The sequence below is a fragment of the Procambarus clarkii genome, chromosome 27 (genome assembly GCF_040958095.1).
Source record: "Procambarus clarkii isolate CNS0578487 chromosome 27, FALCON_Pclarkii_2.0, whole genome shotgun sequence".
NCBI lineage: Eukaryota > Metazoa > Arthropoda > Malacostraca > Decapoda > Cambaridae > Procambarus > Procambarus clarkii.
In genome coordinates, this window is record NC_091176.1 from 3,100,926 (window position 1) to 3,119,760 (window position 18,835).

Below are 18,835 nucleotides of genomic sequence, written 5' to 3' on the forward strand. Positions count from 1 at the left end.
GTACCACTGTAATACATGTATTGCAAAATAAACATTTTGTGTGGACACATTCTTATGTGTACATATTGTAAAGGACACAAATATGCATCATATATGCACATTTAAAATATGCATCATATATGCACATTTAAAATATGCATCATATATGCACATTTTAAATATATGCACATTGAAAATGTTTTGAAAAAATTAATGAAAATATATTTGTGGCAATTTGCATGTCTTGAATCGCCCGTGCAACCGCATCTTCTCCAGGCCGCCACAGGCAGAGTAAGTTGTTTTTTATATATAATTTTTAAATAGACATGTTCTGGGAAAGGATTTTAAAAAATTACAAATGAAAAAATTATTTTTAGGGAACACTTTATTTTCCGCGCACCACCAGAATGTCACACTAAACACGGCGCAGCACGGAGGTTAAGGGTTAAAGTTTAAATATTTCCCTATATTTGTGAGGCTCTCATCAATATCTCTGAATAAAATGTTCAGGTTCGTATATGTTTCTGTGAGGCGCCCCGTTGGCTCCCCTGAAACTATCTTACTGATTAAATGCCATACTACTTGTGTGTCATCAGTTGTGGAGTTCTTGTTTCTTACCGGGAACCATATGCCAGAACCTGTCCCCCATCCCCTCAGAGAGGCGCAGAGCACTGGCCTATGCACACTTTATATGTAAAGTTTATCGTCTTGCCATCACCAGGGAAGACACTCAGAAAAGTAGGTGTATCAAAACAAACCACTGCATGGTTTAACACAAGACCTTAGTCCACTAAATGTCAAAAGAACTCCCCAAAAAGTAAAACAACCAAAACTTTTTCTAACCAACCCCAGCTAGTTAGCTCCACCTTCCCCCTCGTTGGGGAGAGGAGGTCTGGGCCGACTTGAAGTTAAGAATTCTTGCAATTTACGTAACCTGTACTAACACAACACTAAAATTAACACTTAAAATTACTGTACAGTTCATTAAGGAAAGTTAGTTTTGACTGCCAGCTGCTGAAGCCTCACTGGTTGAAGGCACTTGGGTTGCCTGTGATGCCTCACTGGTTGAAGGCACTTGGCTTGCCTGTGACACCTCACTTGGCTTGCCTGTGATGCGTCACTTGTTGAAGGCACTTGGCTTGATTTTCTTACCATATAACATGTAACTTCTCTTTAATTGTTAGGGTAATCTTCTTCCTCTTAACACCTCCAGAACAATTGATGCTGCTACCAGACATAGTCTTGACCAAAAATGTTGAAAGTTACTATGAAAACATAAAAACATTGTTTAAAAAAATGTCACTAATGGCGTGGCACCGGTATAAAGTGAGGGTTGGCAGCACTTGGGCTGTTTGGCTTGACCAGGCCTGGACGGATCCACTAGGGGCAGGCAGGCAAATTGTGTAGGCCGCCAGGCAGAAAAAACTCCCAATATTTTTGGAGCAAACTTTAGCCTGTGCAAATTATTTTTAGGAAACTTGTATATGGGTTACAGAACAGCATTATATAATACTGTTCTGTATTTCTTTTGTTTTTGACTGTGATGAATTGTTCTAAAATTAATGGTAATTACTGTACTGTATAGGCCTTTCCACATCCCCCTTATCCCCCCCCCTCGGCAGTCCCTCTCGGTGATCCCCTCTGTCCTGACACCACCCACCCACCCCACCCCCTCCTACACCATGCGCCTCGAGCCACAGCCATATGGGATTAATACGGTACAGCCCGATGTCTGCCTTTCGGATCTGGAATAATCCCCGCTTGTCTGGCTTACTATCTGTATTGGGCAACATCGGTAGCAAGTTAACCAGCTCAGATTTAAACTCTCTAACAGTATACGTTGATCCAGTCAAATATCTACTAGTCCGGCTTCAGTGGACATTTTGGCCGGATAGGGAGATAACTTTATCCGGTCATGATTTTTGCCAGATTAGGGAGTTTTTTTGGATCGGTGGATCTCAGATTTGCGAGCTTCTACAGTGCGGTTTGACCCGATACCTCTGTTGTATCTGGTAATACAGTATCTCCAGTTATCCAAATTTTTTATTCGGATATGGCAAAGTTTTTATCTGGCCTCAAAATTGGCCGGATAACCCAAAGATTCAGAAAAGTGGGCTTCGGATAAGCGAGCTTATACAGTACTCAAACTGATCGGCATTGGAACGGCCTTCTGGAACCAATTAAGTTTGAGTACGAAAGTTCCAATGTTTTGCACTATTCTGCAGTATTATTTAAACAGCATAATTTATCTACATTTTGTTTTTCTTTATACTGTAGTTAGATGTTAGCCTTTTCAAAATTACTAATTTTGCAGGTTTAACTCAGCATGTTCTAGCATCGAACATTTCCCTGTTGCGAGCATCTGAGGTAGAGGACATCATTGAAGGCAACGAGGATAAATACAAAGCTGTATCAGTCCGTCAGCAGCAAGACCCAGAGGCAGCGGCTGCCAGGTAAAATTAATTCAGTAAATAAATATGTATACAGTATAATTAAATATATTTTACAAAAAGTATAATATATATGTATGAGAAAATATTGAAGCCGTTCAATGGGATTGAACCCATATCAAACTTGCGTGGTTCAGTTGGTAGTGCATGTGCCTGGGGAGTCCACGGATAGATGCTTGTTTCCGTTGTACAGCTTCAATGTTTTCTCAATTATGTTTTGTAATTGCCATTAATAATGTACTGTAAAGTTGCTGATTAATCACTGTTTTGATCAACTATCATTGGTCTGTGGTTCTTCCTTTTCTTGTGAAAACTGTTGCAATAACCAGGAACTTGTATGAAAGGGAATGTCTTCATTGTTATATTAACACTTTTGCATTCTGATGTAAAAATTGGATTAGTATCAGCTCAGTGTCTCCAAACTCCTTGTAAGTTTGAGCAGATGTCTCGTTGTTACTTTTAAGCACATTGTGGTTAAGTGCATAATGCGTGCATCTAAGATGACCTAGGATGTAGGTTCAATATGACTATAGGATAAGGAGGCGATGAGTCGCAATAACGTGGCTAAAGTATGTTGACCAGACCACACATTAGAAGGTGAAGGGACGACGACGTTTCGGTCCGTACTGGACCATTCTCAAGTCGATTGACTTGAGAATGGTCCGGGACGAACCGAAACGTCGTCGTCCCTTCAACTTCTAGTGTGTGGTCTGGTCAATAAAGGATAAGGAATTTTATTTATTATAATCCCCACCCCTTAGAACATCAGGGATTGAACACTGACCTGGAAGAAGCGAGTCAGCCTTTCTCTTTAATTTGACTATAAATGGTGTACTGATAAGGCCACAACAAGGTGGGGCAAAACTTGGATACCTTATTAGATAAGGCATCCCACTCTGAGCTGCTAAAGACCTTGGAGTAAAATTCATCCCAATACATGGTATTTTGTTACTGTTAACACCACATCACTTGTTGGATAGCTTCAGCCTGCACTGGTCTGATGTGGCACTAATATTAAATATTAAAATGTAGCTCGGCATGGAAGGGGGCAAGGTGAAGCCATCTTGTGTCAGATGGATAAAATAAATAGTTAAAAACATTGTGAAGGTAATTGCAAAGATGCCAGTAAGATGGGCAGGTGTAAAAAGGGGGAACTTAAATAGCAAACTAGTACTGTATAAACCCACTAATCTGGACTATATTGGAAGGACCCCCCAGCTGGATTATGACGTTTTCCTGAATAACATACTTTTTCACCGTGAAAGTCCAAAAATTACCATTTCCAACTATTTTTATACCAAAAACAACATAATTTGAATTGCCACATATAATTATTAAATATTCAACTAGAAACCTCAACTTACCTTGTTGTAGTTCGTCTTCTTGATTGATGCCACACATCTTGAAGTTAAGAGTTCTTGACAATTTACGTAACCTATACTAACACAACACTAAAATTAACACTTACAATTACTTTATGGTTCTTGAGGCAAGGTCACTTTTGACTGCCAGCTGCTGAAGCCTCTCTGGTTGAAGGCGCTTGGATTGCCTGTGAGGCCTCACTGGTTGAAGGCTCTTGACTTGCCTGTGACGCCTCACTGGTTGAAAGTGCTTGGCTTGCCTGTGAGGCCTCACTGGTTGAAGGCTCTTGACTTGCCTGTGACACCTCACTGGTTGAAGGTGCTTGGCTTGCCTGTGACGCCTCACTGGTTGAAGGCTCTTGACTCGCCTGTGACACCTCACTGGTTGAAGGCACTTGGCTTGCCTGTGACGCCTCACTGGTTGAAGGCGTTTGGCTTGCCTGTGACGCCTCACTGGTTGAAGGCTCTTGACTTGTCTGTGACACCTCACTGGTTGAAGGTGCTTGGCTTGCCTGTGACGCCTCACTGGTTGAAGGCTCTTGACTTGCCTGTGACACCTCACTGGTTGAAGGCTCTTGACTTGCCTGTGACGCCTCACTGGTTGAAGGTGCTTGGCTTGCCTGTGATGCCTCACTGGTTGAAGGCTCTTGGGTTGCCTGTGATGCCTCACTGGTTGAAGGCTCTTGGCTTGCCTGTGACGCCTCACTGGTTGAAGGCTCTTGGCTTGCCTGTGATGCCTCACTGGTTGAAGGCTCTTGGCTTGCCTGTGACGCCTCACTGGTTGAAGGCTCTTGGCTTGCCTGTGACGCCTCACTGGTTGAAGGTGCTTGGCTTGCCTGTGATGCCTCACTGGTTGAAGGCTCTTGGGTTGCCTGTGATGCCTCACTGGTTGAAGGCTCTTGACTTGCCTGTGACACCTCACTGGTTGAAGGTGCTTGGCTCTCTTGTGACGCCTCACTGGTTGAAGGTGCTTGGCTTGCCTGTGATGCCTCACTGGTTGAAGGCTCTTGGGTTGCCTGTGACGCCTCACTGGTTGAAAGTGCTTGGCTTGCCTGTGACGCCTCACTGGTTGAAGGTGCTTGGCTTGCCTGTGATGCCTCACTGGTTGAAGGTGCTTGGCTTGCCTGTGATGCCTTACTGGTTGAAGGCTCTTGGGTTGCCTGTGAGGCCTCACTGGTTGAAGGCTCTTGACTTGCCTGTGAGGCCTCACTGGTTGAAGAGTCTTTGGCTGCTTTTCTTACAAAATGAGAATCAAGTTTAGCTTGCCTTCTGTGTTCAGTGACCTTTTTTTATGATCAGCTCTTTGGTTCACCTCTGGTATTGATACATGTTTCCATCTTCTGGATTAGCACAGTTGATGGAAAAATTAATTAATCCGTCAATATAGTTCATGAATACACTGTAAAATGAACACATCCACAAGGGCCGTGACGAGGGTTTGAACCTACGTCCGAGAGCATCGGACGAGAACATCGGACCATGTCGTAGTTCAGTCGATTAAGGCAGCATCTGGGATGCTCTCGGACATAGGTTCGAAGCCTTGTCACGGCCGTTGTGGATTTGTTCATTTGATGCATCATGCTATTGTGATTTCTGTGTGTGATGAATACACTGTATTTCGTGTTCTGTGGTGTTGGTTCCTCACTGTCTTCTTCATCCTCCATCTCTTCATCGATCTCACCAGTAATAGACTGGAGAATCTCTTCTTCACTCATCACACCATATCCTGGGTCATTAGCATCTTTTTTGAGCCAGTCAACTGCATCCTGTCTTTCTTAATTTTCATCAGCATTTCTGAACATTCCATGGATTTCATCTGTAAATCCTTACAAATTCATTTCTTCATCCTCCTCATTGCTGGCCATAGACATGAGGATTTTTTTTCCAGGAATTCTTCAAAGTTAATTCCTTTACTTCACTCCACACCTTGTCCCAGTTATAGATGACTTCCTTGATGGAATAGTTCTTCAAATTTTCAAGGGTTCTTTTAGCCGTTATCCACGAAGAGTTCCATATCTTCCTCACGAGGCAAAACCACCAAAACTTCATTGAGCATCATTTTGGTGTACAACTTCTTCGTGGCACAGATAACTCCCTGATCCATAGGCTGGATGAGAAAGGTTGTATTAGGAAGTGCCATACACGTCATGTTGCCATCATGTGAGGTTAACGAGCCAATTCTGGGGTGGGCAGGCGCATTATCAAGCAACAGCAAAGCCCAAACTTCGCTTGGCCTCACTTTGAGTTTCTTAACACTTTCGCGCTCTCGGCGAAGGTCACTCAGCCAACCGTATGTGCGCGCGGCGTTTTTATCGCTTAAGCGTAAAAACAAAAATGTGTATACTCTTTTTACTCTTCTGACCTTAGTTCTCATGCTACGTATTTCATTTTGGTACCAACGTGTTCGCAATAAAATTCTCTAGAAGAACATCAGTAAAAAAAAGTCACGAAAGCTATAGAGATACCAGCACGAAATAAATAACTACGAAGATGAGTCGCTGTGAGCGCCCAACAGCAGCAAAATGTTTTTACTCTTGGGATTATTATCACCTCTACAATTGTCCTACAGCCTTAATTTTGGTATCAATGGACTCCCAATGAAATTCCCAACACGGTGATATGAATATAATCGTAGAATAATGGTCGCGGCCCACCCGCAAGAGTGTGGGAAGTGGGTGCACTGTTACCCGGTAACGGTGACCTGACGACACATGCGCGAAACGTTGCTTTGAAAGTTTATACTTATTTCACTGTTCTTCTATTATTATTATTGTATGTATGTCATTCATTTTTGTGGCAATGTGTTCGCAATAGAATGTTCTATGAGCTAAATTATACTACACAAACTTGGACCAAGTAGGTGTACTTACCAAGGGAAGGCCGGTTGTGGAACAGTAAGTTGAGCATTTGTTCTTCACTCCACCTTCTTCAGGTTCTTCATTCCTGAAGTTGCTCAACAGATGGTTTGTAGGTGGAGTGAAGCTGTTGCTGGTGGTTACTTCTTCACCACCCAATACACCGTTTTCCGGTGGTAATTGGTGTAGCAGGGAATAACACAGAGTGCAACACCACAGGTCCTGCATCCTATGTTCGTGTCCTTCCTTTTACCGGACCGTGCGCATGCATGACACTTGAGACGTTTGGGCAGTCTGTAAATTTCATGTTTCAGTTTTGTGTTCATGCGATTTTCTGAATCAACAATACGGCCAGGTCTTCTCGCTGGAGGTGTAACATTTGCAGGAGAGTCAGATTCATCTGACAAAACAGTTTCGTCAACTGGCAGTGTGGCAGACATGTCGGGTTCAGATTCGGTGTTTGCTTCATCTTGAGGTGGTGTAGTGAACAAAGGCCGCCTCACACCAGATGGTCCAGGAGTTGGCATGGCGTCAGCATTGGCAGGAGCTGTGTCATCATTTATGTCTGGAGCGTGCCGCAAGTGTTGAGATGATGATGATGTTTTAGGCCACTCCTCTGTGTCCCAGTGCAATAGGGCCCAGATTGCCACTTCGTGGAACTGTAGCAATGTTAGCTTTTTTCGATCAGTTGTGTTGTATTTGTACAAAACATAGGCATTATGCAATGCCATTTGCAGGAAATAAAAGGTAATCTTTTTGGTCCACTTGTGAGTTTTCCTGGTAAAATGGTAATATTTAACCATTTGATCGAAGTGGTCCACACCTTTCATGAACTTATTGTACTCGCAAATTGCAGTAGGTTTGTTCACTGTTACCTGTTGTATTCCACTTGTTCCGTCTCGGTTGCGAATTCGTTTCCTTCGCTGAACTCGCTGAGTGTCTGCATTGTGGATGTTGGTAATTATTGAGACTACTCGCTTGTCTTTCCACAGGATAATGAAGGTGTTATCTTTGCGGCGGTATACGGTGGTATCCAGTGGAAGTTTACCCTTGGCTAGAGCTTGCAATACCTTTGGGGCGCCACGTAGCATTCTAATTGTGCCACATGTGTACACCCCAAGTTCTCTCAATGTTTCTGTTAGGGTAACCGAGTTGTAGTAATTATCCATGTACAAATGGTAACCCTGGTTCACTAAAGGCTGCATCAACCCCGTTACTGTATCCACTATCGTCTTACCAATACCTGAGTATACGTCAAAGTCATATATGTACCCAGAGACAGATTCAGCAAGCATATAAAGTTTCACACCATACTTGTCTGGTTTGTTTGGATTGTACACTTTGAAGGATAGTCGGCCTCGCCATGGCATTGTACCCTCATCCAAACACAACTCTTTCTTGGGGATGTAAACTTCAGCAAACCTCTCTTTCAAGTAATCAATCACTGGTCTCACTTTTATCAACTTATCACGATTGTTCACTGCATTGGTATTGAATGTGTGGAAAAACTGGTTTATATGCTGGAATCGTCTGGACGGCATGAACAAGCTGAAGAAACGAGCATGCCATGGCTTTGCTGTTTGCCAATACATCCTCATAGTTGGGAGCCTAATTATGCCCATCAATATGAACAGTCCTAGGAATTGCGCCATTTCACTCACCTTCACTGGGTTCCAAATATCTGATACATTTTCATTGGCCATCCGGAATAACTGCGAGGCGTACAAATTTGTTTCAACGGTCAAGAACTCAAGGAGGGCACGCGTGATGAACAATTGAATATAAGCCAGTGCACTAGTAGGCTTGGGAATTTTCAGTCCAGGATTTCCAGTAAAATCATCAACAACTGGAGGAGTATTGCTACGACTCCAGCCCTCACCAGCCCCAGCCTGCCGAGTACGTACTGTACGTGTACGCCTTTCAGGAGGCTCGAATGAATCCTCATCACTTTCCTCATCACTTATACTTTCAGAATCACTTGGCGCAATTTGTCGTGTGTTCCTACGAAGAGCAACATTTCTGGTAGCTACTTTTCTAGGTAGCCTAGATGCACCACGTGTGCGCCGAGATGGAGGAGGAGGAGGGGGTCGCGGTGCCTCCTCTTCCTCGGTGAGGGCCTCAGTCTCCTCATCACTCGTTGCCGTATCATTCCCTCTAGCTCTAGGTACACTATAATCGTGTGGGTTCCAAAATCTTCCTCCAATACCTCTACATCACCTTCAGCTTCTGATAAATCCTCCACAAGGCCTGGAATTTTCGTTGGTGTGAGCTTCACTCCACTCCACTTTTTAAAAATCTGGGTTATTTTGTCCACTCTCGATGACCTGGAGGCTTCCTTGGGCGTAGAAGTGCTTGGGCCTTGACCTTGATCCATTTTTGATGAAGTAATTGGGTATAATCCACACGGAAACGGGTAAAAATGCTCGAGTTTGGCGCGCGAGGGGAGCGTGATCGACTCACGACACGTGACACGAAAACAATGGGCCCGTCATGTGACCGGGTAGGCCGACGCGCCGGGCGGCCTAGTGGCGAGAAAGAGAACTGCATGGCGCGTCGTTTGAAACAAACCCCAATGAAATCGGATTAAAATTGAATTTTATACAAATATTTTAAAAGAGGACATAACTTTATGTCCACTATGCGTTAGCGTTAGACGAAACAGGACGCAGCGGTGCGTCCGATTAGCACGAAAGTGTTAACTTGATGTTCACGAACTTCCTTGCAGAACACGTCATGAAACCAAGACAGAAAGATCTCCTGTGTAAACCATGCATTCTTTGAGTTATAATATTTCACAGGCAGTCTGTCCAAGCAATGTTGCAAGGCTCTTGGTTTCTTTGATTTGCTAACAGTTGCACACGTGATTCTGTCTGTGCCGTTGGTATTGGCACACATCGTGGCCGACAGCCTGTCCTTGTTAACCTTACGGCCTGGCACACAACCCTCACTCCTCATAGCTAGAGTTTTATCAGGTAAACTCCTCCATTACAGCCCAGTTTCATCAGTATTATAAATTTGATAAGAATATAAATTATTTGACAAAATGTATGTTCCTAATTTCTGTTTAAATGGTTCTACACTGCTTGTATCTGCACTCAATTTTTCACTGACAATTTTCCTCTTCACAATATTGTGCCTCCCTTTGAACTTTGCAACTACCCTTCACTTGCTTGGAAATCCTTTATTTCAAGGTTTGTTGCAACCCTGCTTGCAGCATTTCTTATTTCTGGGCTGCGAATTGTCACGCCAGCTGTGTGGTGCTGAGCAAACCACTTATACACAGCCACATACAACTGTACATGCTTTGAAGGCTTCAGAGTTCTTCTACCGCACCCTCTGCTACTGATTGTACTGTACCTTCATTCTCACTGGTTGAAATATATTTCAGGTACTGTATTCCTCTTTTTGTTTCCTTATATCAGAAACAGTACTAGTGCCTATTAAAGTCCTTGGCAACACTTGAAGTCCACCGGCCACTTTCACAAAGTTGTATAACACGTAACTTGTCTTTAATTGTTAAGGTAACCTTCTTTCTCTTAACACCTCCAGAACAATTGATGTTGCTACTAGACATAGTCTTGGCCAAAAAGTTCAAAGTTACTATGAAAACAAAAAAGTTATTTAAAAAATATTTCATTAATGGAGTGACACTGTGGTATAACGCGAGGGACGGGAGCACATAGGCTGTTTGGCTTGACCAGGCTTGGACGGGTCCACTTGGGGCAGGCAGGCACGTTACTTAGGCCGCCAGGCAGAAAATATTCTTAATTCTCCAGGCAGTCCCTCCCAACACTCCCCACTCTTCCAACACCACCCACCCACTCCACCCCCTCTTACACCACGCGCCTTGAGCCACAACCATACGGGATTAATATGGTACGGCCCGATGCTTGACTTTCTGATTCAGACTATTTACCACTTGTCTGGCTTACTCTCCGGATTGGGAAACATCAGCAGCAAGTTAACTGGCTTAAATTTCTTATCTGGCCAAACATCGGCTAGTCCGGCTTCCATGGACATTTTACATGGCCGGATGGGGAGATAACTTTATCTGGCCATGATTTTGGCCGGATTAGGGCATTTTCCCACATAGGCGGATTCCGAATTAGTGGGTGTCCACAGTACTGTATATCTATTTTTATATTTTCGGTTAAAAGCTATAACTTGACCCCACAAACTGAATTGATAGTAGATATGTTTCCCAGGGGAAATTTCCATTATTTCTATATGGTGTAACCTGCCAACTAACATTTCTAAATCCAATATTTTATATATATATATATATATATATATATGCAAACAAGCCTGAATGGTCCCCAGGACTATATACAACTGAAAACTCACACCCCAGAAGTGACTCGAACCCATACTCCCACAACTGGTATGTACAGGGACGCCTTAATCCGCTTGACCATCACGACCGGACATAAGGAAGTGATAGCCGAGGCTATATGAACCACTTCCCCGCCGGCACTCGGATGGTAATTTGATTGAATTCGAATGAGGTGATTTGATAAAATGCTATGCCCAAGATTACCATCCGAGTGCCGGCGGGGAAGTGGTTCATATAGCCTCGGCTATCACTTCCTTATGTCCGGTCGTGATGGTCAAGCGGATTAAGGCGTCCCTGTACATACCAGTTGTGGGAGTATGGGTTCGAGTCACTTCTGGGGTGTGAGTTTTCAGTTATATATATATATATATATATATATATATATATATATATATATATATATATATATATATATATATATATAATATATATATGTCGTACCTAGTAGCCAGAACTCACTTCTCAGCCTACTATGCATGGCCCGATTTGCCTAATAAGCCTAGTTTTCATGAATTAATGTTTTTTCGACAACATAACCTACCTAACCTAACCTAACCTAACGTTTTCGGCTACCTAACCTAGCCTAACCTATAAAGATAGGTTAGGTTAGGTTAGGTAGGGTTGGTTAGGTTCGGTCATATATCTACGTTAACTTTAACTCCAATAAAAAAAAATTGACCTCATGCATAATGAAATGGGTAGCTTTATCATTTCATAAGAAAAAAATTAGAGAAAATATATTAATTCAGTAAAACTTGGCTTATTAGGCAAATCGGGCCTCGCATAGTAGGCTGAGAAGTGAGTTCTGGCTACTAGGTACGACATATATATATATATATATATATATATATATATATAATATATATATATATATATATATATATATATATATATATATATATATATATATATATATATATATATATATATATATATATATAAAAATAAAAGTTAGGTTAGGTTAACCTATAAAGATAGGTTAGGTTAGGTAGGGTTGGTTAGGTTCGGTCATATATCTACGTTAATTTGAACTCCAATAAAAAAAAATTGACCTCATACATAATGAAATGGGTAGCTTTATCATTTCATAAGAAAAAAATTAGAGAAAATATATTAATTCAGGAAAACTTGGCTTATTAGGCGCAAATTATACTTTTATAAAGGGTTCAGGATACTGGGGTTCGTATCCTGAACCCTTTGTCATGGGTTCAGGATACAAACCCATGACAAAGCGCTCGCAGAACGCCAGGCGAGTGTCTTACCACTACACCACGGAGACTGGTGACTTAGACTGGAGACTTAGACTGGAGACTTAAAAAGATTTGTGTGCTGAAATTGTTGAAAATAAATTCAATTGAATTTATTCTTACCCGGATATAAGCAAGATACCATTGCAAATATTTTTCCTCTAAGACCTTTGTAATAAAGTATATCCAATTAATTAATAAAGTTTACTGTATAATTTATTTTCTGTAATTGTATGTTGCAGAGCTGAACGCACAGTGAAGAAACCAGCTGCTCCGTGGGTTCCAACCATTTCTAACTCTTCTCATCTTGATGCAGTGCCTCAAGCAACTCCAATTAATAGAAATCGTATTATATCGAAGAAGATTCGAACCTTTCCCATGTGGTAAGTTCACAGCCTTGTCACTATATAAAATATATTATTAATTAAGTCGAAATAGCTGTTTTTGTGCACAGTCCTTTGATGTCCTAAATCTTAAACCTTACTGATTAACCCTTAAAGTGCGCAATACATTTATAGTTGGGGAGAGTAACTATTGTGAGACGGCACACCACAGCTATGTATGGTTGGGAGTACCACGTAAGATTTAAAAGTCCTGCTGCTACACAGGGTTCACATCGACTTCCTCAGGTATCTTGTAAACAGACGCCATTTAAAAAAAAAAAACCTTGGGCAACATTCCCAGGTGCGAGAGCCTTGGTATCGAGTGAGCAACCAAGGCTGGTGCACACAGCATGAGCACGGCTGGCGCACTGAACAGCACTGCTGTTCAGCTTGTGACCACAGCATCCCCTAAAAATATCAAAATATGTGTGTAACTGGTATTATTTAGCCATGATAGTATTACAGGGAAGCCTGATTGTGAGTAAGACTGTACAATGTTCAGATATCAGTAAACAAAATGCTGTTTAACCACTGTTGCGCCAACCGAGAATACTCGGTCAGGGGGAAACTGCGCCAACTGAGAAAACACCTTTTGAATATTTCGTACCCATTCAAAACACGTGGGCGGTAGGTTACCGAGTGAGCAACCTATCGTTGAAATTCAGACCTTATTATTTGAAGAACATAAGGGTCATGAAATTGATTTAGCTAGGCGCAATAAGGACCTAACACAAAGTGAATAATTTTCTGGGTTCAGTGATGATGCATCTGATACAAGTAGCTTAGATAAACAGTGTTAGCAGCTTCCATGGTGATGTTTATCATAAATATTTTCAAGAATAGCTGAATCTCTGCCAGAATGGCTAAATCTCTTCCAGAATGACTGAATCTCTTCCAGTGTGGGACCTTACAAAACGATCTTTTCAAGACTACCTTAAAATTGATCTTTTCCGATAATCTTTTCAAGACTACCTTAGGCTTCACAAGCTTGGCTACATACAACCTACAAGTATTAAAGCCAAGGGTGTACGTGAATGCGTTATTTGCAAGCACACAGAACGAAGAAACAGGAAGTGAAAAGTTATCCTGTACCTGGTGCAACGAGAGCGAAGTTGTGCTGTGTACCATGGACTGCTTCGTTGATTATCTCTCGCTTCTGAAGTACTGAGTGTGTGATACAATGTGTTAATGTGTAAATAGTGTGTGAAACTGTACATATTATAATTTTAGTGAATTTTTAACAAGTAATATTGCGACAATAAACATTTATTGTGGGTACATTACTGACACATGTATCACAGCTCCTTGTAGCATTATGAACGTTCTACTATATACATATTGTAAAGGACACAAATATGCATTAAATATGATGACAAAAAAATAAAACTGCATTGTAAATACATAGAACAAATTATTGAAAATATATTTGTGGCAACTCACGGTTCTTGAATGGCCTGCCTCAGGGAGCTTCATGCACGGGTGACCAGCCCATGACGCCCCCTTCTCCACGTCCCCACAGCCAAAGTAAGTCGATTTTTTAAGTTTTTTTACATGTACATGTTCAGGAAAGGGCATTTATAATTTTACAAGTATCAAATTTTTTTCGTCAACACTTGATTTTATGTTCACGGGGAATGTCAATAAACTCGGTGCATCACAGAGGTTAATCTAACAGATATATTTAAGTAGGTAATCAAATCCTCATAATTTCTGGGGGAGCCCCTACAGCTCCCCGGAGCTTATCAGGCTGATATGCTAATGTCAGACTTTGGCATCAGTCATGTATACGAAGTTCTTATGGGTGTACCGGGGACCACGAGCCAGAACCTGGCCCCCTCAGAGAGGCAAAGGGAGCAATGGCCTATAGAAACCCCCGAGTGGTTGGAAGCATTCTATGTCTTCCATCGACCGGGTTAGGCACCCAGAAAGGTAGGCGTCCCAAAACAAACCCCTATTCTGGTGAAAATTGCAACCAAAAACCGAACGAGTGGATAGAACTCCCCAAACAAAAACGAGTAAGCTAGTATGACGTCACCCGTCATCGCGCCGCTGTCTGCGCAGCTCCCCCCTCCCCGGGAGGGGGAAGGGCTAGCCCTAGACCTACCACGCCAGCGATCCACACCCCAGTTCTTCGGCTGATGCTATTGGCACCGGTTGTGTGCTCGGGCTCCAGTGGTTGTTTAAGCACTGTACCTAGAGTGTGGTGTCTGTCTTCTAGGTGGTGCGTGAGCCAGGAGTGAGTCTCCAGTACTCGAGCTGCATGCGCCTGGAATTACCTTCTCTAGGTGCCCTGTAAGTACTGCCCTTGGGGCTTGTGGTTACCTTCCACAAGTTCCTTGGGTCCTGCTTCTGCTAGGCCGTTTACTGCTCGGTTTTCGGCCGCCCTTTGTGTGATGGGGGGGGGGGGGTTCTGTCTCCCTTGTTCGCCTTAGGGTAAGGGGCAGTTTGCACTAGTAGGGGCGCAGGGTACTGAGCAGCTTGTTTTCACCAATCATGGCGGCCGGCTCTGTTCCGCCTGGGTATGCTGTACTCCTGCGAGGTTTTCTTTTTCTTTTTGTTTGTCTACCTGGTGGGGGCTCTGCCTTTGATTTTTTCCCCCTTTGTGCCGAGTTCTCTTCCTTCTTCCGGTGGTTCCCCCTGCTAGGTCCACGTGAGTGTACACGTCCCGAGGTTCAGCTCTTAGTGTGTTGTTTGGTAGCCATGGGCGCCGGTTAGCAGTACCCTGCCTGGGATTACCTGAGCGCGAGTCCTTTCATAGTAAACGTTCGGGACCCTGGGAAACCCCTAGGGGGAGCGTGGGCCCGATAGATGTGGCCCCGGAGTATCCCCCTCGCTTTGTGCGAGTTCGAGGGTTGCTCTGTCCCCTTGTCTCAGGGTGACTCACGGTTTTGCCTCTGTCTGCAGCCTGTGGGGTCGGTGACACCTTTGGCCCGGAGTCCTACAAGTTTTGTTGCTTCTTTGTGACTCGGTTACCCAGTCTTATGCTGACTATGTGAGTGCAGACTGCACAGGCGTTGCACATTGTGTTTCAGTGGCAACGCGCTAGTTGTTTGCTCCCCGGAAACCCCGAGGCTGCCCCGTTTTCGTTGGTGGTCTTGTCGGGTTCCTCCCCCCCCCCCTTCCTCCATACATCCAGGTCTTTACCGTCTGTGGGTTCGGGGTCGGGGCGGGGCTTCCATGGTTTTGAGACTTGGTTTGTCTCGGGGACTTCCCCTTCCGGGGTAGCGACGGGGGCATTCAAGCCTGTTTCCCCCAACCGTGTTGTAAGAGTCTGCCAGTGGGCTCTCTTCCTTAGTGCTTTTCACGGCTGCCCCGGTTTTTCTTGAGGCTGGGGCTTTGGGAGGGCAGCTCGGCCCCGGGGCCTGCCGGGTAGGTTCCCGGGGCAGGGGTGGGGCTGACGTGGGGGGCCTCAGGTCCCGTTGGTCCATGCCGGGGTTTTCTACCCCTCTGGGTGGGGCTTGCGGTTTTGTGGAATGGAGTTTTTCCTTCCCCCTCTCTCCACACGAGTATTTGGACGTCGGCCCCTCCCCGGGCTCGGTTTCTTATCCATTATGCCCATTGCTTCCGTCCTGTCGGTGGGTGCTTTTCTCCGTTCTTCGCCCCTTTTTTCTGGGATGGGACTTCTCCGTCATGTCCCCCTCTTCTTTGGGTTCTGAATGACTTTTGGTCTCGGGTGCAACTGGGTTTTTCTGTGCCTTCGTCCTTTGCTTCTATGTGTTCTCGAAGGTTTGGGACGGTTTTGCTCCTTCCCGTTTTACTGGTATGTCTGTCGTCGTTCGGTGGGGCTTCCCTCCGGTACTTTCTAGGGCTTGTGGGTCCTATTCCGGGCAGCTTCTGGGGTTTTTGGCCTTCTCGTTCATTTGATCATATCTCTTCTCTCTGTGCTGTGTCTCGGCACTGCTTGTTTTCCTTGCGTTCTGGTTTGGGATGCCGGATTGGGCTACTTGTAGCTGGATTGGGCTGCTTGTAGCCGGATTGGGGCTACTTGTAGCTGGATTGGGCTGCTTGTAGCCGGATTGGGCTGCTTGTAGCCGGATTGGGCTGCTTGTAGCCGGTTGGACTACATGTCGCCATGTTGGGCTACTGGTGGTCCACTTGGGTTCCGTTTCGGTTCGTTGTTTTCCTTACATGGGCCGGCTAAATTGGCTTCTGTTTCCATGATTTGGCCTGTTTCTTCAACGGATCGCTTGGGATACGACCCGTTGAGCTACTTTTCTGCTCTGTTGTTGGACGGAGTAGGATGGTACTGTGTAGGCCAACCTGTTGGGCTACTTTTTCTTTTGTGTCCTGCGCATGCGCCGTGGGAGTTTGTTTTGGTTCAGGGCGGTGTGCACATGTGCTGGTGTTCTGTGTCCATTTTCTCTCGGGGGCTTCGCCTCTCGCTCTTATCATTCTCCAGTCCGTGCCCCGTTGCTCTTGGGGGTGTTCTGGAGTGCCGCTGTGGGGAGGTCACGGGGTCTTTCCCTGTGCTTTTGGGTGGGGAAGCCTCCTTCGCCGCTCCCCTCCTCTTCTCCGGCATGAGCAGCTCTGGCCTGCCTTCCGCGGATGGTGCTCCTGGCTACGGGTGCATGCACAATTCCCTGGCCGCCTCTGGCAGCTCCATTCTCATAGGCTTGCGTCATGGCCCTTCAGTTCTGCAGGCGAGTTGGTGCGGTCTGGTGTCTCCTTCGTCCTGATGCTGTTTTTGTTTTTTGGGAGTAGGAATGGGTGTACATTCGTACTTGAGAACGTAGACCATAAAAACTGAGGTGCCTGCTACAGGGCTATTGGCCCATACGTGGCAGCTCTTGTTCTCACCACGCGATTCCTTCCTCGGATCACAGGTGACTGCAGAAGATCTTATGGCCCATACAAGGCGGCTCCTGCCTGTACTCATCCTGCCCCTCTCCTATGCTTGTCCAACCATGCTTGAGTTCGGGGCCCCGCCTCCACCTTGTTCCATGGTGCAACGGGGAAGGTGCCTGTTCGGTGGTACGTTTTCCTGTGTCGAGGGTGTTATGTGCTTGCCTCATGCTCGCCTAATTGTGCTTGTGGAGTTGGGCTCTGGCTCTTTGGTTCCGCCCCTCACCTGTCATTCGCCTGACGTGCGGTTCTGTGCCTCCTGGGCTCTCTCGTCTCCTCACTTGGAGCTGTGTATGGAGTCAGCCCAGGTGTGGGCTGCCTAATGTGTTCCATCAGTTGCCTGTTACACTGCACACGTTTCTTCTAACGTCCCTGTGGCTCTGTTGGGTACTCTGTTTCCACCTGTGTCTCCTTGTTGTATGCTACTCGTGTTACAGTTTATCTTTATCTACCCTGTCACTTCCTCTGGGAGTGTGGTGACGTTTTGCTGCGGTTTTGATACTGCGGCTGCGTGTGGGGGTATGGTTGTGGCGTTTTGTTCGGCCCTTCCGTGCTCCTTCTGGCGCCTTCCTTGTTAGGGTTTTTTGTTCCCTTGTTTTTCTGGGGCCCTCCTGCCTTGCTGGTCTTGCTGTGCCGGGCCTGGTTTTTCCGTGTTCCTTGGATTCTCTGTCCTAACCTCGTTGTTCTTTCCTAGTTGTGCTGGCTGGGGATGTGCTGGGGCTCTTTTTCTCGCCCCTCGCCTATCATTCGCTTTCTGTTCCAGTTCTGGAGCCTACTGGGGCTCTTCTCTGCACTGGATGCTGGGTGTGGGGTTGGCCTCCGCCACTTCCCTTCCTCATGCATTCCTCTTGTCTTCCTGCTTCACTCTTGTCCCTGGCCGCTGGTGCTGGGGTGTTTCTGCTGGTCTTTTTATCATTTCCTCCTTCACACTGTTGTGTGTTTTGTTTGTGCCTTTTGGCCTTCCTGTTGCCGGGTTTGGTTTCCTGTTTTCCTGGTGTGCCCTGCCTGTTGGTCTTTTCAGGGTCTTGCGATGTCCCTTCTCTGGTGTCTCACGTCGGACCTGTGGTTTCAGATCCCCTGGTGAGCTTGCTCGCGTTGGGGGAGTTTTCTGTTCGGCAGACGTTCCATCTTCTTGCCGGCTTGGGCTTCCGGCTCTGCTTCCTTGGTGGTCGCACCCAAGATCTTCCTGTGGCTCCGCCTCTTCCTAGGCCCGGATGACCCTTGGCAGGGCTGATTACGTTCTGCCTCGGGTATCTTGCGTCCGTTGGTGGTCGGGTGGCTTCGTTGTTGGTGTCCCACCTGTGTGCTTCTTGGCGGTAGTATGGGGTGTTTTGACGGTCCTTCCTTTTCCTTCTGTCCCTTCTTCGGTGGCTGCGTTTGTTGGT

At 45.2% G+C, this 18,835-nt stretch overlaps 1 protein-coding gene across 1 annotated transcript in view; it reads left to right on the forward strand.

Annotated features, from left to right (window-relative positions):
- Positions 1 to 18,835, forward strand: part of Snr1 (SWI/SNF related, matrix associated, actin dependent regulator of chromatin, subfamily b, member 1) — a 100,792-nt gene that overhangs the window by 19,248 nt on the left and 62,709 nt on the right. Inside the window, exons 3-4 of the mRNA XM_069332252.1 lie at positions 2,294 to 2,432; positions 12,468 to 12,608. Coding sequence (XP_069188353.1) covers positions 2,294 to 2,432; positions 12,468 to 12,608 — 280 coding nt within the window. The remainder of the gene's footprint in view (positions 1 to 2,293; positions 2,433 to 12,467; positions 12,609 to 18,835) is intronic.